Source organism: Coccinella septempunctata, chromosome 7 (genome assembly GCF_907165205.1).
Source record: "Coccinella septempunctata chromosome 7, icCocSept1.1, whole genome shotgun sequence".
Classification (NCBI taxonomy): Eukaryota; Metazoa; Arthropoda; class Insecta; order Coleoptera; family Coccinellidae; genus Coccinella; species Coccinella septempunctata.
The window spans coordinates 16,811,621-16,832,951 of record NC_058195.1 but is presented as its reverse complement, the minus strand read 5'-3'; the positions used below and the strand labels follow the sequence as shown (position 1 = coordinate 16,832,951).

At 34.9% G+C, this 21,331-nt stretch overlaps 1 protein-coding gene across 1 annotated transcript in view; it reads left to right on the top strand.

Annotated features, from left to right (window-relative positions):
* The first annotated feature begins 6,616 nt into the window (after positions 1 to 6,616).
* Positions 6,617 to 21,331, top strand: part of LOC123317185 (probable chitinase 10) — a 68,925-nt gene continuing 54,210 nt past the window's right edge. The window contains exon 1 of the mRNA XM_044903578.1: positions 6,617 to 6,920. Coding sequence (XP_044759513.1) covers positions 6,918 to 6,920 — 3 coding nt within the window. The 5' untranslated portion in view covers positions 6,617 to 6,917. The remainder of the gene's footprint in view (positions 6,921 to 21,331) is intronic.

Sequence of the window (21,331 nt, the reverse complement as noted above, 5' to 3'; positions counted from 1 at the left end):
AATTAGAGGCTTTGAATTACTGATGTGATATTACCAAAGTTGGAAAACTGTAATCTATTGCAATTAATCTGAATTGAACTGTAATCTATTGAATTTAGAGTCATCTCAAAATTGTAGGACATATCTCCTAAGAAAGATATTTGGTTGCTAACAAGTGTTTTTTCCGCATTCGAAAACGGCAGTCCCGTGCACGAAAGAATAATTATTGTACTTAATAGTTCTGGGATATTTTCGTCCACATACTCCCACTTACTCCCACGTTTTTTCTCCTTCAGTTTTTGGCTTCTCACATTCTCGCACTTGCTCCGATGAGAATAAGTACATATCTGAAGTTCCTTTCAGGAAAATCTCGTCTATTTAACGTTGGGAATGAGACGCCCCCAACACATGAATATGAAAATCTTCACCAACTTTCCCAGATATGAACAAAAGAAGAGCGATCCAATTATTTCACATTTCCTATCGCGTGTGAAAGCTTTTAGCTAGCGTGATTCACGCAGGATATTAGCGATGTTTTCTTATTGTCACTGGTAAAGAAATGTATGGTCGAGAAAGTCAACAGTTTCAATTGAAAACATGTGGGTTTTATTCCGTTCGAGTAATATAAATTCACATTATTTTTTATAGATTCTCAATTACAGCGCAAGCTTGTTGCACATCAGGAAAAGTGCACCTTTTTCTAATCTTATGAGAGCCATGATAATTTAAAAAAAAATGAAATATTTATCTTCACAGGTGGGTATTCCTTCATAGTAAGTCAAGAGACTTATTTTTTTCGAAGCCTTCAGAGACTCAATATTTACTAGTAGTTGCATAAGTTTTTGGATCTTTTCTCAGTCACCATATCTCCCAATAAGATTTCTGATAGGATAGTTTGGTTCACCCACAAATCATATATTCTGAAGGATTCTTTGATCTTCATAATGTCGTTCATTTCTTTTTGCACTTTGGGTAGAAAAATGAGAATATTTAAAGAAATTGTGTACAAATAGAAGGTGGTACTCGAAGACCTCTGAAAATATTTAAGGGCTTTATTTCCGGACTCAAAAAAATTCATTGGAAGAAATGTCCTGAAGGTCATTGATGAATTGAAGGATATTTTTTGTATTTGAAAGTTTTTTGTATAGTTTCCAAATTTATATCCTTTACTTTCTCTTAACCCAAACGTCAATCAATATCAGATAAACTCAATTGCTTGAAAACAAAATGCCATTTTCATACAAATGCCATTTAAAGGATTTTACGATCAAGTGGAACTTTATTCATTTCATTAAGCAAGAACCATGTGTCGGACGATATAAAATCATGAAAAGAAATTGTCACTCAAAGGAATTGGAATACCAAACATAATTTGAATTCGAAAAGAAAGCAAGGGCGTTCCGCTTTCTTTTCGAAAAAGGGTCAGAGTCTTAATAGTTGGGGAGCCCAAGAGGGAAGGCCGCTAGCAAAAGAAATAGAATTCGTTTAAGAATATAATTGTTTTCCTCGAATGGGTCCAAATCTTAACCTTAAAAATATAAGCCTCTCTTAAAGGAATAGCCTTCATGCATGGATGATATTGAAAGCATATTCATACCTATAGTTTCTTGAACAAATGATTTGAACAATTCGCAGAAAAGTCATGTTTCCAAAATGACTCTAAGTCCTGATTGACTTTACTCAATTTGAAGGATTAAAAAAATCAGTGGAAAAGAATAAGGTGTCACATAGATTGTATGGAATTCTTAATTGCTCCAGCTTCAGATGTGGTAAATCAACAATCAATATTTCCTTCCTAAATCGGAGAAAGCTTCACAAAATATATGCAATTGGTTCGGTGAAAAAGGAATTTCATTACACTTATAATTGGCACATAAAAATAATACGATCGTTGTATATCCAACTGAATTGAGTATTCCGCACTGGCAATCGGTGGAGTCAAATTATAATCACAAATAAAAGTCGCTTATCCACAAAGTATCTCGTTCGATGAGAGGATGATGGTAGAATACTGATTGCAAAAAAATTAGGAGTTCTTGAAATTTCAAGGATACTACAAGTATATTCCTCAAAATACATATTTTGAAATTTTCTATTGGAATAAAAGTTTCAACTTAAAAAATATTCGAGAATGTGTATCATAATACAAAGGGAATAACAAGTAGAAGAGAAATTTTTGAGCTTTTAATACATAATTGAGGATTTAAGTAATGCCAACCCTAACTTTTTTGCAACAAATGGATAGGTCATTGATGGGTTTTATTAAAATTGAATTTATTGCATTCGAATTTTTATATATTTCAAGGTCCATGACATACATTTTTGAAGTACATAAATAAAAATAGGAGAAATACCTAATAATACAATAAACTAAAGCATTTTATACTTACAACAAAAGAAAGAGGATAAAAATAACCCAATAATCCTCAGGAACAAAAGGTCATGAAAATGACCAAATCCATTTTTGGCACAATACGTTAGATTTGTCATTTAAAAAAACTCATCTAGCTTCCACCTGCATGGTGCATGAAAAGCTCCTTAATAATTATACATGAAAATTTGCGTAATGTACGGTGAATTTTACAAACGATTCATTGCCGATCAACAATTCGACAAGCACTCGATTACCAGAAGTAATACCTGAAGCTTTTTCATTTCTTAATATACTGAAGTGGAAGCAATCTACTTTCTTTGAATTAACGAATATGTGGATCATAATTTGATAGGAGAATGATATTAAGAATGCTCATTGATGAAAAATTTATTGAAAACACATCTATGTTGATCTTTTCATCGAGCTTGGTGAAACTGGGCATTGAAATAGAAATTGATCTAAGCGAGCATTTCTCTACATAATAGTAAATACAAAAGTTTTGAATTTTGTGCGAGTGAGTAAGAACTCACTCTGTATATACTGACGTTTTCAAGTTTTTTCAGCTCAAAGCTCAAAGAAAATATTGCATTCGTGAAAATTTTCGAATGATCATTGTCGCCAATTTGAATGTCACCTCCTGGAGATGAAAATAGTGGTTTAAGTTGAGTAACGGTTTTTTGTGCTGTAACTCCCTAGATTTCCTCGAAACAGGGAGCAAGATCAGAAGTATGTAAATATGTAGACTAAATAATAGAGGCTTCATGAGATGATTCAATTTTCCACGTATCCATAACATTTGTTCGAAGAACAAATAAGTAGAAACTAAAAAATCTTACCAATCCGTGAACGATTTCATGAAAATTACACGGAAAAACCTTGGCTTTCAAGAAATTGTTTCTTTGTGTGTTCAGAAAGGCAGAGCGAAACGTAATGTCATCCTTATGAAGTTCAGAAATACTCCAGCATTACAATTTTTGATATCGAACAAAATTTTAGCATGTGTATGAGATACAGTTTTAGCATAGGTTAGCTTAACGAGGTACCATACCATTTTGCTTAGGAAGAGGCCAGTAAAAAACCCTTTCTCCTTGTGAGTGTAGCGGATTGCAAGAGATGAAACTGTTTACAAAACAGGCTTAAATATTGGATATTGAAGGTCATCTCGCACTGCAAAAATTGATCATTTTCTCGGAGAAAAAAATCCAGGGAGTCTTATCCAAGTTATCAGAAAATTTTATTTGAAATGAAAAAAAAACAGAAACAAAACAAAAGCAGAGAAATGCGAAATTATAAAATTGATCACTATATGTCAGATTGGCCTAAAATTCACAACCCATTTGAAGAAAGACTCGGAAACTGCACGAATAGCCACAAAGCCAACGTGAAATATATAAATGGGACAATGATTAACCAGATGATTTATGGATTATTCTGCTTCCCCGCATTCATAATTAGGGATCTCAACTGACTTCCATCGTAAAAGCATACTATTTCTTATACCATCAGAATACAACATATCTTCCTGGGATGATCAGAACTAGGAACTCTATCGAGGGATCTTTTGGTTGAAAATAGAGCTCGTATTCCTTTGGAAAAGTCAAATATAGTTGTCCCTTATTTTCGAACGAATGGTGATATTCTTCTTTCATCTGTAAGCCAATCTGAAACTTTTCATAAGCTTATTGGAAAATTGCAAATCTGGACGGTTTTCAGTGGTCTGTAGATTACAGGAATCCGTAACTATTTACGATAAGTAGTTCAAAAGTGACACTGTCAATGAGATAGTGACAGAAACATTTCCAGAATTGCATTTTTTACGAATCTGTCAATCTGAAACTTACAGATCGATCGTACGCTACAGATTCATAGCTTACGAATGAAAAGCAGAATACAACCATAATGGTTGTATTCTGCTTTTGATCTGTAAGTTACAAATCTGTAGCGTACGATCAATATGTCAGTGTCCAATTGACAGATTCTAAAATAATGCAATTCTAGAAATGTTCCTGTAACTATCTTCTTTACAGTGTTACTACCAGAATTGCAATTTTCCTGTAAGCTTATGAAAAGTTACAGATAGGCTTACATATGAAAGCAGAATACTACCATAAAGGAGAGAGTTGGACCATAAGGGTTTACGCTACTTCAGTTTGGGAATCCTATTTTGTTGAATATAGAACATAGGTAATTGGAGATAAGGAAATGAGTCAGGCAAGGAGTGAAATTTATACCAAAAATTCATAACTGCACTCTGTCTACGAATATGGGGCTGTTACAATGCTTGAAAGACTTGTAACCATTGAGGAGAGGATCTAATAGTTCCAGTTATAATTCTCATAGAAAGATTTTGCTGTTCATCATTGTTTTGCACATGAGCACTATTTACCCAAACGGGGTGACAATATCAGGTTGTGAAAATTGGCGGAGTACTGAGTACTGTTCGATTAGTGTGGGAGTCCCTCAGGGGTCGATTGTAGGCCCAAAATTATATGTAATCTATCTATGTAATGATCTTCCTGGGTTGGTCCGGAAAAGATTACCGTTATGTCAAGTGATATGTTGTGCCGATGATACCAATATTCTTGCTTATGGTGCTGATATGAAGCAAACCAGAATTGATGTTGCTAATATTTGCATCGATATTTCTGAATGGTCGAGGAAAAATGGTTTGCTGATTAATATCTCCACAACTCATGCGGTTCATTTTTCGCTGAGAGAACCGAGGGTGAGATGTGACGCAATTCGAACTGCGGATTGTGAAATTCCTTTTGCTGAACAAACAAGACTTCTGGGTATTGTTGTGGATGCTAGATGTCGATGGATTGAGCATATAGAATTTTTGTGTGGGAAACTACGTAGCAGTTATTTTTCACTCAAATTCATGAAAAACTATTGCAGTAATGCAATATTGAGAACAATTTATTTTGCTAGTATTCATTGTCACTTGAGATATGCTTTGTTGAATTGGGGATGTTCAACTGACGTTAAAAGAATATTCCTTTTACAGAAGCATGCAATTAGAATACTTGCTGTACTGGGATTCCTTTTTGTGAATCATGTACATTAGCTTTCAAAGATTTGGGAATACTCACATTAACAAGAATATACATACATTTTTGAAATTTGCGTTTATGTGTATAACAATAGATCTTTATTTATAGCCGATAAGAGTCATGTTTATAACACTAGAGGCAAATGTTTGTCAGCTCCTAGAAAACATAGTACTGTGTATTACCAGAAAAATTTGCAATTTATGGGATGCAAGATTTATTGCATTACCCGATGAAATACAGAGTGCTGCGAATGTTTTTGTCTTCAAAAACAGGGTTAAATCATTACTCCTGGATAAGAAATGTTATTCCATTTCAGAGTTCTTTGAATGAACGATTATATTTGACATTTTCTTTTGTTCATATGCCTTGTATATTTAACCTAAAAAATAAAAAATTTTATTATTATTATTATTCAGTAGAAAAAAAGCTACGGCTGCCTTCGAAGAGTAGTTGCATTTTCAGCATCCCATGAAGTACGAACTAGTTTATGAAGGATATTATTCCTATTTTTCAACTTCAGAAGTAAATTTCCCAAATGCGCTTTGAAATTCAGCTTAACTATTTAAGGTATTTTGTATCGAAGTTATGTTCCAAAAAATAATTACCGAAAACTACCCTTTAATTTTATCACGAAGGACCGATTAATATGCAGTTGCCACTTTCGCCCCCTAAAACGACCAGGTATGAACTGTGTGAACTGTGAATCAGCCCCAAAAGGTTGATATACAAGAAAAGGTAGAATTATAGGTTTACTAGCGTGGTTACTGTGTAACTATAGTATGTGGTGATGGATAACATCTTGGTTCATTACCTGATTAATTCATTAGGAATATATCTTTGAAATGTAGAATGAAAATTGCATTCATTCAATTGAGGACTGCTTTTTTCTCTACTCTGTTTGTTGTTGAGTTTCACCATAATCGACAATTTGTCAGAAATTCTATTGTGACTGCAATAGTGCTACTTTGAATTCGATCCAAAAAATATCCTTGATAATCTACAATTAACGATATCGAGCAATAAACCGATACAATACTAAATGAGGAAGCGAAAGGTAGCCAGAAGTAGATGAAGTCCTTCAAGACAGTTAAAGATAAACCAAGAAGTGGGTATCAACCAGGGGACTAGTTACCAGCAACTTATTGCTATCAAACTATAAACTTTCGAATCGAGTGTGCTATATGCACAAGACAGACGGAGATGGAATACGCACTTTCACTGGTGTTGGACGAAGACGTACAAGAAAAGTAGGTAGAGGGACCTTAGTAGAACGAAATTGATACCAGGGTCTCGAATCTGTGACTTCGTCAGTCAATGCAAAGCAAAGCTCTGTGGCGAAGCATAGACCGCATATTCGAATTACAGCGCTCGTGCAGCGAATGTAATTGAACTTAGGAATCGATCTGATAGTTATCGTGTAGTGTGTGCTAATTGTTCGAATTAATTGGTTCTTTTGTGACAGTGAAACTACTATTATTTGATTGGCAACCGTTGGCAAAATATAAGACAAAATGGTGAGTGGTATTTTTGTTCAAATCTTCGCAGAATTGCATGTTTTTTTTTTAATCTTCAGGGCGCACAGAGTTTCGAATTATTTTTCGTAGGGTATTATCAGGGCTAATGAATATCGCTTGATGAATATTAAAAATATTCTGGAAATGGGTGGAATATGAGTTTTTCCCTTCTGTGTGCGATCGATTCCGATGGCAAAGTATTTAATTCGAGGGTACTTACGGTAGATGTCTACCTAAGGTGATACTGCTGCTATATAAGAAAACCTGGGAAGAGTTAAAGCTCTTGACTTGTGAGCTGGGAAAGCGTAATAACTGTAAAACGCTTTCCTAGAGCTTTCCTGGACTTGCATATCCATCTTTTTTGAGGTTGCTGCCTGGAGCTATGCCTGATATTACTGAGATATAAATCTTCACATGTCGGTATCATTCAGCAACATATCTTACTCTATACAGATAAATAGATTTTCTCATCTATAAAAGTTGAGCGGAATATTTAGCATTTCCTTTTCGAAGTGAAGAAGCAGATTTGCATGCTGCTTTCAGCATCATCACTGCCGTGAGTCAGAAAGCTATATTGCGCGCTTCTTCAAATTCATGCCTATCTGCATAATGAAAATTCCTATGCTTGGCTTCACGAAGAAGGAGTTTTTTCCCAATATTTTTCAAAAAACAATCCCGGTCCAGTTAAAACTAGTATTTAATTTACTCTGAATATAGTTTTCATAGTTACACTGCATGTGTAGTATAGGTACGTTGGATTGTCAAATATTTCTTCACGAGGTTCCTGTGTATTTATTAGGTACCTATACTATTCTCTCTGTGATTTTATTAGCTCTGGACATTGTTTTGTGATTTGTATTTGAATTTTGAATGGAAATAGTCAAAATTCTTTTTTTGTATAATATTTATACAGGAGGTTCAAAATTCTTTGTCTACTGAAGGGATTTCGTGGACAATAGCAGCTAGAAGAAAATGGATAACACATTCTTCAGCCTTTTTTTTCCTGACTAAGTAATTCAAACCTGAAAACATAATCGGCCTATCATTTCTAGATTTTGAGTTATAAACAAAAATTGAGAAATTGCCATTTTTAATACCTAATGCTGAATTACTCACTTGTTTCAACCTTAGAACATAGTTACATAGAATGGACATTCAGTGCTAAAAATGAATTGTTTGTAGTACACACATTCGATGTTTCTCTGTCTAGCGCAACACTAAGGCAGTGGCGTTATATTGAAAAATTTACATACTTCCTATCTATTCGTACTAAAAATTGATATGACAATGATGTATGAATCAACTATCTCAATTGTGATTGGCGGCACTGAGCAACTATCTCACTTCCAGTCTTTGGAATGTTTATTTTCCATTCCATGTATCTATGTTCTAAGGTTTCAACTACTACTCGAAAATCATTATGACATTCTAGCGGCAATTTATATGAGTAACTCGAATGATTTTATAAAATTTTTAGATCCAGCCATTTTCAAGTTCTTTTATCTTGCTGCAAATTTTTTGCTGATTTCAAAAATGTATTTGCCTAAATATTCCACGAGACAAAAATATAAACTTCTTTCTGCTTTCTGTTTCACTATTGAATAATAAGACAATAGTAGGTAGGCGTTACCAAAGTGACTGTTTCTCAATTTTTGTTCATAAACCAAAATTTAGAAATGATACGCCAGTTCTGTTTTCAGATTTAAATCACTAAAGAAAAAAGAGCTTGAGAATGTATCGTTTGTTTTCATCTAGCTGCTATAGTTCTCGAGTTTATATTTCGATTAAAGCGAACTGTGTATTTTGTCCAGCTCTGTGTTTTTGTAAGTCTACTTATGCTTCAATGCTACACAACTTGAGTATGTTTGTTTCGTCTGAACAAGAACGAGAATCGATTCTCGAAAATGGTAGCTTAAAAGTATCAACATAAACCAAAATAAAATCTGCTGACTTGACGACCTTCACCTTTGGCTAACACTTCAGTTCAGACAGTAGTTCGGATGAGGATCAAATTTATTTTTATCTTGTCATTTACTCATTATCTCACCTCCGAATGTTCAGGTAATTCGGTCTACCAACATGATTTTTGTGAATGTACGAGAATTAAGAAAATTATTGGTTTATATGAAACGTTTATCTGCCCTTGTTGATGAGTTCAAGAACTGGATGACAGTGTCTTATTCAGAATGACTGAAATACAGGAAACACTCAAGGTTTCTTGAGGATCTAAAAATTCAAAGACACTTTTATATGGTTATAGTGTTCACTTATCAAAACCACTCTTTCGAATCTTCGTAGCAGAAATACCCCTTTTTACAGCAGGGTACTACATGCCCCTATTCTTAGATCCTTCCGATTTGCACGAAAAATGTTGCACCTCTATAATATCCACTTCTTCCGACTATTGTTCATATACTTAGTGTAATACAGGGAACTCACAGTATTCTATGCAGATGATTCAAGCTTCACATCTAGAATTGCGAGTTACTTGGGGCACAATACTTCAGGCCAACATATACCTACCTATAGACGATCTACAAGACTTTATGCCACTTAGGGAATTGGAATCCTGAAACCGAAAGGGAATACTAACCCATAATTGATAAATAGCACGTCTAATAAGCTCATTTTCACTGAAATTTTATCAAATTTGAATTATTGAAGTAATTGGACGATTCTGTGGATCTTCTTAAAAAAGACCTACTCCGATCAATTACAAATATCAATATACAGCAAACAAAAAGCTGCATGGCAATGAATCTGTAGCGTAACGAATGTTATACCTACTTTCAAGTCTCCATTACATCGACGCACTCAATATCTTATTCAAAATCGATTCTCGATACCTGTGAGAACGTTGTTGTAAAAAGATAGCGATTCGATATGTAGGAACTTGCCCTGAGAATGTTGCCTTTCAAATGGGAATTTTATAGTGCTGAAAGTTCTGAATCATATTATGTTTCAATAGAATGCATCAGAAAAAATCATTCAATTCTGAGTAGGTCTGTCGAGTGAATGATATATGTAGAGAAAGTTTGTGAATTACAATTCAATATGCATGTTACGAATAATAAATTTTTTATTCACCCAGAGAAGGGATTGTTTCGAAGTTTATTTTCCAAGGCAGTGAAATATGTAAAGCATATTTGCGAAACTCATTTGCAAAATCATTCGCTACAATTATTATTCAATGAAACTATATAATGCGGTGCAAATGCTCTCTGTTATTCAATTAATGAAAAAGAAATACGTACAGAGTGAGCCTTTGACTCGTACGAATATTTTAACAGTAGATCCTTGTGGTCAAAAGAAACATTTTTTTTATGAAATTACTGGATTCGACCATAATGAGCTATGCCACCCCTGGAGAAACAAAATTACGGAAAATCTACACATCTGTGGATCTCTTAACCAGAGTTGCATTCAGCAAAGGTACCCAATTTTTAAAATCGTTAAAACCGTTTGTGAGATAGAACTAAAAATAAATCTTTTTATGGTTTTTCAACAGCTTGTATCTTTTGAACCGAGCCGATTCGGAAAAAATGGTGAGGGAAAAAAGTGTTGTTTTTTATGTCAAGAAACTACTGTTGAAATATTTGTACAAGTCAAAGATTCCACCTGCATAATAATTTCAATGAAAAATATGTTTAATTAGATTTGATTATTTCGTGAATATTGGATTTTATCATTAATCAATTTTATACTGGAGGACACTATGGAGTATGAAAGTATCATATTTATCGTAATTTGTTGATAAAAATATTGAGAATTGAGGTAGCTGTAACAAATTTTATGACGATAGAAATGAAATAATCTTAATTTCCTCTGAATAAACCTAAAATGATATAAATAAATGGACTTCAAAATTTGCATAGGCCTGCATTTCAATATATGACACTGAAAAGTTTTATTCAAGAATAACTTTGGCAACCAGAGGCCATGGTGAAAAATTTAACATTAGCATGATGTTGAGGTTGAAAGATTTCCTAATGTATTCATTACCTAGGAAATTTCGAAACTGTATGCATACAACTCATACTAATAGGAATAGGTAACCTTTTATTATGAATTCTGACTTATTTCAAAGATATCAATGTTTTATATCATGAATGAACTCGATAAGTAGTCAATATTGAAGGTAATGAAGAGATGATAAATTCACTGACATGATATATGGATTTATTTCATAATAGAATAACCATTTTTCAACTCCAATTATCATCTTCAATTTTCCACTTTTCGTTGCGAAAGGGATTTTATATTCTCTGTATTCTTTTCTCTACAAGTTCATGAAATATTCATCTTCGAGTACAATTCAAATTATCTGAGAAATATTAGGGACGTCATGCAATGGCCAACATGTCATCTGTCATTATTGTATGAATTTAATTGTGTATTCAAATTGTTATGTTGCTTTACTTGAACATTAAACTGATACTCAAATTCAAAGTTCGAATCAGATTTTTACCTTGCAGTTGAACAAAAAAACTATCTATATCTCTAGCTTCCTTCGAAGAGAGGTCATCAATATTCAAATATGCATAAAAGCGACTGAAACTATTCGTTATGATTTGCAGATCTTGTGGCAATTAATTGAAAGTAAGTCGCCTTGAGCCTTGACAGCTATACAGTATTATAAGAAACATTATGAATTCAGCAGCAGGTTATCACCTGTAGCGAGGTTGAAGCCTTTTTTCTTGTGTTGGTGAAGAAATGAAGTCATCCCTCTGCTGATATTGGTTAGTTCAGTTTTTCGTGTAGTTTAAAATCATAAAAAACAGATCGCCAATACTTATGAGCAGGTTATGGAGGCTAAGTTTTTTCTAGTGTTCAATTCAGAGGGCAATTGTAGAAATAAATGCGTAAATCTATACTGATTAGAAAAAAGAGAAACTGGTTGAATTTATTCGAGAATGGACCATAACAAAGTTTTCTAGTCATACATAATATAAGCTTCTCGATTACATTATCATGAAGCATATGTTTGGCCAAGGAATTATTCATTTTTTGGGTCGATACCTCGGAGTATACGATTATACATTCAAAGCTTTTACTTCCGTCTTACGCTCATTTCATTATTTATACTTCCTCTCTTTCGGTCACTAGAAATGACCGTCGAAATGACGGTATATGTAATGTTACTAATGTTAGTCTTATTGCATAAATCGTTGTCGGTGCACAGCGAAGAATTCAACAACGTTCAGTTCCGAAAATATTTATAATTCTCAGTGTTTTGGTAGAACGAACATTTGGGTTAGGTAGTGAAACTACCAGGGAACCAGAAATTTTCGGCATTTTTTAAACACGGAAAGGATTCCTATTATCCGCTCTACCTCTATAGTAACGTATAGAAATAAAATTCCAACTAGAAACTCAAATACATTATTGTTACTAGAATGAGTTATTCAAGCACTTTACGTGTTTCGCATAAAAGCATTTTCAGGTGGGTGAAGTTAAACGTATTATGTCACTCAGTTCCCAGCTTAACTATGGATTTTCTTCAAGTATTTGCCACATTAAAACAAAATTGGATTCAACGCAAAGTTTCAGATTCTGAAGGAAAGAAGTTGATTCTCATCGAAACATGTTGCTACCACGAAAATATTGGGGAAAGCCAAGAATAATCTACCGTGTGTCCCATCTGCTTCACCTCTGAGCATCTAGATTGTCATTGTAAAATGGAAATTGTTCTGGATAAATCAGTTTTCAGTAATACGATATTGCTAACCCATTTTCATACTGTATGGTAATACAAAGTAACCGATTTTTTAAATGCATCACCTCATATTTCAATTGACATTTGAGTAGAGATAAAAAAAGATGTAATTATGAGAAAGCTACTCAAATGTTAAATTTAACAATAAGGGGTGGTCCAACGAAAATTAAACACCTCGATTTTCCGACTTTGAAATAAAACTGTCGATTAACGATCGGCCAAGTCAAATTTCTGATTCGAGTTGGAACAACTTTTCCGCTTTTTTCATTCCCGTAACTTCAACCCTCTAACAAGGGTGAGCACAACACCTTTATGTTTTATAGGGATGAAGGAAGTTGCGACAATTTACTCTGAAGATAGTATGACAGTATCGAGTACTATCTCACCCTATAATTTCGCTCCAAAATACCCATCGATAATGAAAAAACAGCGAAAATTGTGAAAGAGCCATTTTTTTTGTAGCAGGGGGAAAATCTGCAGTCAGACGAGCCACCCTCTCCTGAGGGAGAACAAGTCTGGGGATTCTCACTCTCCTGAGCTCGAGACCCACTAAAAACCCTTAACTGCTTCTTGAATATTGGTTCCGGGCATTTGCCTATAAACCTTTCACGGTTTTCTTCTTGTACACTATCGTGCTGGAATTTATGTGTTTATCCCCTATTAGATAACACTTTATTGGATTTTTCAATAAGTTTCTGTTCTTATTTCAATCTCTCTTTAATTGATCTCTTGGTCTCCTTTGGTAAATTCGTATTCTCTTTTTGTCTTCTTCTGGGTCGTAGTCAACTAGTCTCCTGAGTTCTTGATCCGGATGGTTTTTTAGCTGTTTCGAATAATTTCTCTGCTTTTCTGTTCATGAATTCCGTTTTGAGTTCCCATTTTAGGTCCCTATAAATCTGTCTATTCCGGACAAACCAAGGTGCATCTATTGCACATCGTAGCAGCTTGTTTTCAGTGGTCTGAATTCTTTTGATATGGCTCTTTGCCGCGAAACTCCAGGCAACTGATCTATGAGTCAGTTGAGGCCTAGCAACGACTTCAATAATCTTCAATTTTGTCTCTTTCGACATATGACTTCTTCTTACTATCAGAGGGTAGAGTCTATTCATCGCTGCTTTCGTTTTGTCGATTGCTTGTTTGATATGACTTTTCCAAGTAAGTCCTTTGTCAAGCGTTATTCCTAAATAATATGCTTCATTTTTCCAATCGATTTTTTCGATTCGTTGTGGGTCACAGTCTTCTCTTCTGTAGTAATATTGCTTGGCTCTTTTGTCCATTGAGCTTGATTTTCCAATTTATGCACCAGTCATTTGTGTCGTCAATCGTTTCTTGTAGAACTCGTTCTATAACTTCTGGGTTGCGGAGTCGAGTTGCTATGCCTGTGTCATCAGCATATAACGTTAGCTTGGTTCTTGGATTCTTCGGAATATCGTGAATGTATATGTTGTACAGAAGTGGCCCAAGTACTGACCCTTGGGGTACTCCAGCTTCTATATCTCTTGTTGAGAGCCAATGTGGAATTTATCTCGAGAATATTATTCGTACCGGACACGTATTCCGTAGAAGAAATAATGGAAATGGTAGCATAATTTTGTAGAAATACCGACTCTGCGTGAACAACAGCGGCTTATTCAATGAACGACAATGTGAAAAAACTGGTTGCTTAATTTGACGCTACTGTTTCAGTCGGAAACAAAAAGAGGGTGCATGAAATAGACGAAGCGAGGGACGTGGCTGTCCTAGGTCATGTAGCAATGGATCCTACCTTTAGAACTAGGGAATTGTCCGATGTATCTGGTGTTTCACTCAGAACAATAATGAGAATCCTTGAACAAAATAAATTCCATCCTTATAAAATACGATCCTTATAAGATACGATTGGTTCAGGAACTGAATGAGGATCATCCTGATCACCGACTCCAGTTCTGTGAAGGGGTCAGTGAAACGATTAACGGTAATCAAACGTACATTTTCCATATCTGTTTTTCGGACGAGTGTTCATATCTTACCTTCAGGGCATTGTAAACCGTCATCACTGCAGGTATTGGTCAGATGAAAATCCAAGATTATTTCGTGAAATGCATACTCAGGTTCCCCAAAATTGAATTTTTGAGCGGGTGTTTATGGGAATCCCATAAACGGTCCTTTTTTTATACTCAATAATCTCACGGGATCAATTTATTCAAATCTATAGGAGAACGCTATTTATCCCTCCCTCGTATTAATAAGTATTGGAAAATGCAGGAGACCATCAAACGATCATTTTGTTCAACTTGCGTCAGTTCTTATATGAAAATTTTCCTCACGCCTGGATTGGTCGGAGGAGAAATCGAAATATTGAGTGGCCACACAGATCACCTGATCTGGCTCTACTGGACTTTTTTCTATGGAGTCACCTGAAATCCAAGATTTACGCTACCCAGCCTTAGTAACTGGATGAAGGCCGTCAAATCACGCCAGAAGGCTTGAGTTTTCAGCAAAATTTTAAATACTGCTTGGAAATGAATGGTCCAGCATTAGGTACCCTTCCACTGAAAAATTGGATAACACTGCTTAGGGCCAATAAAATCATTGTATTCTTGTGTTAAAGTTAGAATTTTTCGGTATGATTTAAAGTTTAAGAACCAAAAAATATTACTGCCATTTTTACTGTATCCAATACATCTGAAACTGGCGATGTGACCCATAAAATATATTTGAATGAGTCTTCTGAAATGTCGATTGGAATAAAGGGTGATCCATTCGAAAAACTAACCTTACCAAACCTTCTATTGCTACTCTGTATGAAAATAAGTAGTTAAGCTATATTGTTTTCTATAAAATTTATGCAGAGCAATTTCTATTGGATATTTCTTTTAAAAATTCTATATTTTTGTATATAAGGTATACGTTTTTTCTAGTACTTACTACTCCTCTTTCAGGGGAATAAGAAAATATTTGAGATTTATCCTTCTTTGTAGTTCAAGAACATATATACTCAATCGGTATTCGTATCTTTTTCGGAAGTTCAACTTACGACATAACTAATACGGTGTTGCCTGATGAAACCATATTTCCGATTATGTAATTACAGACTTTTATCTATATCTAATTAATGATTCTCGTTTTTATAGGATATTAAAAAGATCAACTCAATAAATTTTATTTTATTCTTTATATTAGGAGGTGTTATTGAAATTAATTTCGCAATAATAGACGTTGGTCAATCAACAAGTTTTCGATACATGAATAGAACAAGGACGACAATGACATATGATTAATTTTTTTGATTTAGTTTCATTGTGTCATATCCTGATAATTATTACGGAAGTTGCTTTTTATCTACTTCGGTTCACTAATATATGCCCAATACAAATGAAGTTTAAATATTTTCATTAAAATGTAATAGAATGTTTTTCCAACAGGTTAACCTGCTGATTTTTTTACTATCTTCCGAAACATTTGTTTGATTTCAAATGAAGTGATCAGACATGCATCTTTATAAATGATCTATGCACCCTATGGTATCTATGCATCTGAAGTCAGTTTTAGCTTTTCATAAACTATTTAATGACCGAGTTGGGAGGTCAAGGATTGGTGCATACTATAACGCAGACTTTAAAATAATTGAAATTTTTTAAAATTTCATTCGAAAAGCGTCATGTTACAAATAAGTACCAGTGGCCAATCTTATCAAATCTTCATTCTTGGAAATACTGAAAGAATATTTTTTCTTGAAGTTAAGCAACATAAGCGAGTCCTCAACATGTACGTCGCTAAAAGCTCTGCTGGCTCTTCTCTGGGAAGCTACAACTTTTTTGTATCTTCCAGACAATTCATTTATATTTCACTGCCTAAATCTTTCAAGATGTATGTATATCTGACATACACAGTGTTTAGAGACCCTAGCTGATAGATTTAGAGTTCTTTTTCACTTTTGACTATATTTTCAGTCGTATTGAAAGAACATAGTCGACATACTGTTTTTAAAAATTTAATTTGAAGCAATTTACCAACTTCCTCTGGTGTATGAATATTATCTCATTTGGGATGATGGATATCCTAGTTTCCCTCCTTATATGTATTGGGCTAACCTCATCGTAATACCGTGAAAAGAGAAATAATTTACGTAACTTGGCGAATATTCTTTTAACAAAGTAGAGTGCAACCGGCCTCGCCCTGCCTTTTCTAGTTTCCTTGTCCATTCATTGTTTCTCATTCTGGTGAATGACGCTAATAAACGGTTGTTTGATAACGCAACATGACTTGGCTTTTCCTTGTTGCTTTCGAATCTAGGTGTGTATGGATTTCTTGAGATTATCCTGATGGATAATTTGGACATATATGCAACTCCATATTGATGACAGTCTAATACAAATGTAGAAATTAAGATCGATCTCTTAAAAACGAATTGTAACAGTATGCGATGTAAAAATGTACATAAATACACTGAGCCATAGTGACTTAGAAAGCAGCACACCCAGTAGTAATTAATTCATCAAAAAAAAAATCTAAGAATCGATATATGTATTTGTAAATCAGTTATGGACCCTTAACTGCTTCTTGAATATTGGTTCCGGGCATTTGCCTATAAACCGTACATCTCTTAGTCGGTTTTCTTCTCGCACACTATCGTGTTGGGATTTATGGGTTTATCCTCTATTGGATGACACTTTATTGGATTTTTTCAATAAGTTTCTGTTCTTATTTTAATCTCTTTTTAATTGATCTCTTGGTCTCCTTCGGTAAATTCGCATTCTCCTTTTGTCTTCCTCTGGGTCGTGGTCCACTAGTCTCCTGAGTTCTTGATTCGGATGGTTTTTCGCTGTTTCGAATAATTTCTCAGCTTTTATGTTCATGAATTTTGTTATGGTTTCCCATTTTAGGTCCCTATAAATCTGTCTATTCCTGACAAACCAAGGCGCATCTATTATTGTACATCGAAGCAGCTTGTTTTCAGTGGTCTGAATTCTTTTGATATGGCTCTTTGCCGCGAAACCCCAGGCAACTGATCCATAAGTCAGTTGAGGCCTTCTTCCTTTCAGTGGGTAGAGCCTATTCATCACTGCTTTCGTTTTGTCCATTGCTTGTTTGATATGACTTTTCCAAGTCGTCAATCGTTTCTTGTAGAACTTCTTCTATCATTTCTGGGTTGCGGTGTCGAGTTGCTATGCCTGTGTCGTCAGCATATAACGTTAGCATGATTCTTGGATTCTTCGGAATATCGTGAATGTATATGTTGTACAGAAGTGGCTCAAGTACTGACTCTTGGGGTATTCCAGCCTCTATATCTCTTGTTGTGGAGCATTCTCCTTCCACTTTCACGTGAAATATTTTATTTTTGAGATAATTCCTGATAAACTTGCATATTTTGATCGAATATCTAGCACATCTCATCTTATAATATGTATTAATCCTTCATGCCAGACTTTGTCGAATGCTCTGGCGACGTTTAATAAAACAAGACCCGTAGCTTGTTTATGTTGGAATCTCTCTGTAATGTATACTGTGAGCCTTAATAATTGTTGCTCTGTTGAATGCTCTCTTCTGAATCTGGTGGCTATAATTCTTTCTGCTACAGTTAGTTATGGACTCATGTTTGTAATGTAGATACTCAAACTCAGTTTGCCAGTGACAATGGCGTGAGTGATTTTTGGAGGAGATTCTAATTACCCAATCTTTTCGGAAATTTTGACATGCGTATCTCCCAGAAAAATCATCGAATACCTTAATGTAACACAAATTTTGAAAGACCAACTCTTTCTGTAATAAATCTCGAAACTTCATCGACCTCGGTGTAACTGTTTGGTCTCGACAAATTCTGAGCTGACCCCATCTTTTTGGGAATTTTTCGAAGGTCATCTTTCGACAAGTTTATCTCCCAGATCATCGTAGGTCTAATTGTGATACACATTCTAAAAGAACAACTTTTCTCTTCATAAAACTCGAAATTTCATCGAGCTTATTGCCACCGTTTGGTCTTGACGAATTTTTTAGGGAGGTAATTGGCCCCCATGGCTCCTTCACTGTAACTGCCCTTGCCAAGTGATCAACTGGCTCAGTGCAGAGAACGGCTGAACTGGGACCTTGAATGAAATATCTGTTTGGGCATGCATGTTGGACGCTCAGATTAGAGAGATTTAATATTCGGGGCTTATTTAGTTGGTAGAAGTTCATGATTCTTAGTAACTCTGCAGAAACCCACCATCACCTTATGAGCTTCTCAGTGTAGCATTGCCTAGAGAATGTTTCGTGGGGTTTTGTCCATACTGCAGGTTCATTTCAGAAGGATATTTATAATTATCCACCGATTGCATAGTTTTCTATATGAAACAAACTTAGAAACGCCTTCGAATGGCAAGGAAATTTTTTATAACATATCACAGGCCACTAAAATACCAATTTGCTTTTATGAAACACAAAACAGTATACTTCAATAATAAGGATAAATTCAGATGCATATCACCCGACGATATGAATATCAACAAGTGTTATAATCTGAATTGAACTAGCCAATTTGCCATCGTCAAGGCCCCAAATGGAGAACGCTCCACCGAAGAAAAGCAGATGCGGACCATGGTTTCGGCCTCATTTGGCCTCATCAGAGCAACATAACGATGGCAAATTGGCTAGTTCAATTCAGATCATAACACTTGTTGATATTCATATCGTCGGGTGGTATGCATATGAATTTATCCTTATTATTATATTCATTGCCTTCAGGCGTGATCATTCTTAATTATTGTAGCGCTGAAATCATTTCTGCCGTGATCTGGACGCGTTCCCAGACTTCTCAATTAGTCATACGTCTGTTGTTCGCAAAGCGAATCGGCGTACTGAATTAGGGAAAATATGGGACATATGCTATTGTCTTCGTCTTGGTTTCTATCTGGAGGGGATTGAATCGAACACCGTTTCATATTGGGTGGCGCTCTGGGTAAATGTATAGTACCCAGTAGAACATGCCAATATTGAATAAAGTTCCATCAATTCCAAACGTTCTCCACCGTAGAAAAATGCTATGTTGCTCTGATGAGGCCAAATGAGGCCGAAACCATGGTCAGCAACTGCTTTTATTCGGTGGAGCGTACTCCATTTGTGGCCTTGACGATGGCAAATTGGCTAGTTCAATTCAGATCATAACACTTGTTGATATTCATATCGTCGGGTGATATGCATCTGAATTTATCCTTATTATTATATTCGTTGCCTTTAGGCGTGATCATTCTTTCTTATTATCCTTCAATGTTTCTGAGTGCAACATCATGAAGATTGTTTTTTATTCATAACACTAGTATTGGTGAACCACATACTTTTTGAGGTAGGTATTTGAAGAAAAGTGAAAAAACTACTGAATTATCAACTTCCACCTTCCCTTCCAAATCCGACGCTCAAAATGCTCACTTTTTACCCAATAGTACATGGACTGTGTAGAATAATTAGGAGATGGAGCGACCCATTCACTTTGAATGTGGGGCAATTTTTTTACTAAGTGCGCCGTACTACAAATTCGAAATGAGGATGAACATACTATCACTCTCCTATTTCAATCATTATTTGAAAACTTCAAAGAGAAGTTAAGATAATTTAGTCCTCTGATAATATTACGAAATGGGTGAGACAGTCTCCAAACTCGGAAGTACCTAGGTACATAAAGTTGATAGTGAAATCTCTGCTCACTCTATTAAACCCAACCTCATCTGAATTTCCTTTCGGATTGAGGTGATGGTTTCCAAGTAGTAGATCATCACTAAGGTTTCTGATGCACTGGCCTTCTCAAATTAAAATTCGTAAACAAATAACTATGACCTCAAAAACGCATTACGAATGTAAGTGATTATCTCTTGCTTGTGAAACTTTTTCATTGTTCAAGTTCAAAATGAAATTTCTTCACGATATGATTAGAGAAGGTGAAGTGGACGACATTCATTATGGGTTTGTGAGCATAAATTATCGTTCCAAACCGAACAAATCTGTTCTTTCGACATTTAGAATCGTGCATTGACCACTAATGTTGTTATGAAATCCTATTATATTATGCCGATTATTTTTATCAATTAGCGATTATGTACGTGTTTCATTCATTTGCACTTCGATTGCTTGCAAAATTTAATTGCAATTGTGATATTCAACCATTATATGGAAAAGAGAAGAGTGACAGTAGTAGAACATTAAAAATTTCATTCAACCAATGCTTATATCTTATATACCGGAATGGATTCTGTTGCCTACAAATTCCACTATTTCCATTCTATGGAACGAAAGGAAAATTTCACAGGAAGATATATTTTCAGCGAATAATGCATGTTGAAGATTCCATTGAACTGTCTCAAAGCGAATGTTAACGATTGTAAAAATATGTGCAATCTTATAAATATTTTCCGCACAACCTGAGAAGTTATGACAGCGCTCAAGGAAACAAATTACATAACTGAATGCAGTTACGCAGTTCATCCAATCTTGTATTCCACACACCTGCTACTTCTGGGATTTGGCATTTGCTGATGACCATTATCTGCAGAAATTAATTGCTTATATCTTTCATTTGGATGCGAGTTCCATTTGTCTTAACCAAGTGATGGAGATGATGCTATTACAGATTTTCTGATGATATTTGCAGCCTTCATGACTGATCAGAGTTACTGTAAGCCTTGATTTTTTATGAATATCCCTTCAATTATCCTTCTATAAATGATGTGATCTTCGAAATTAACGG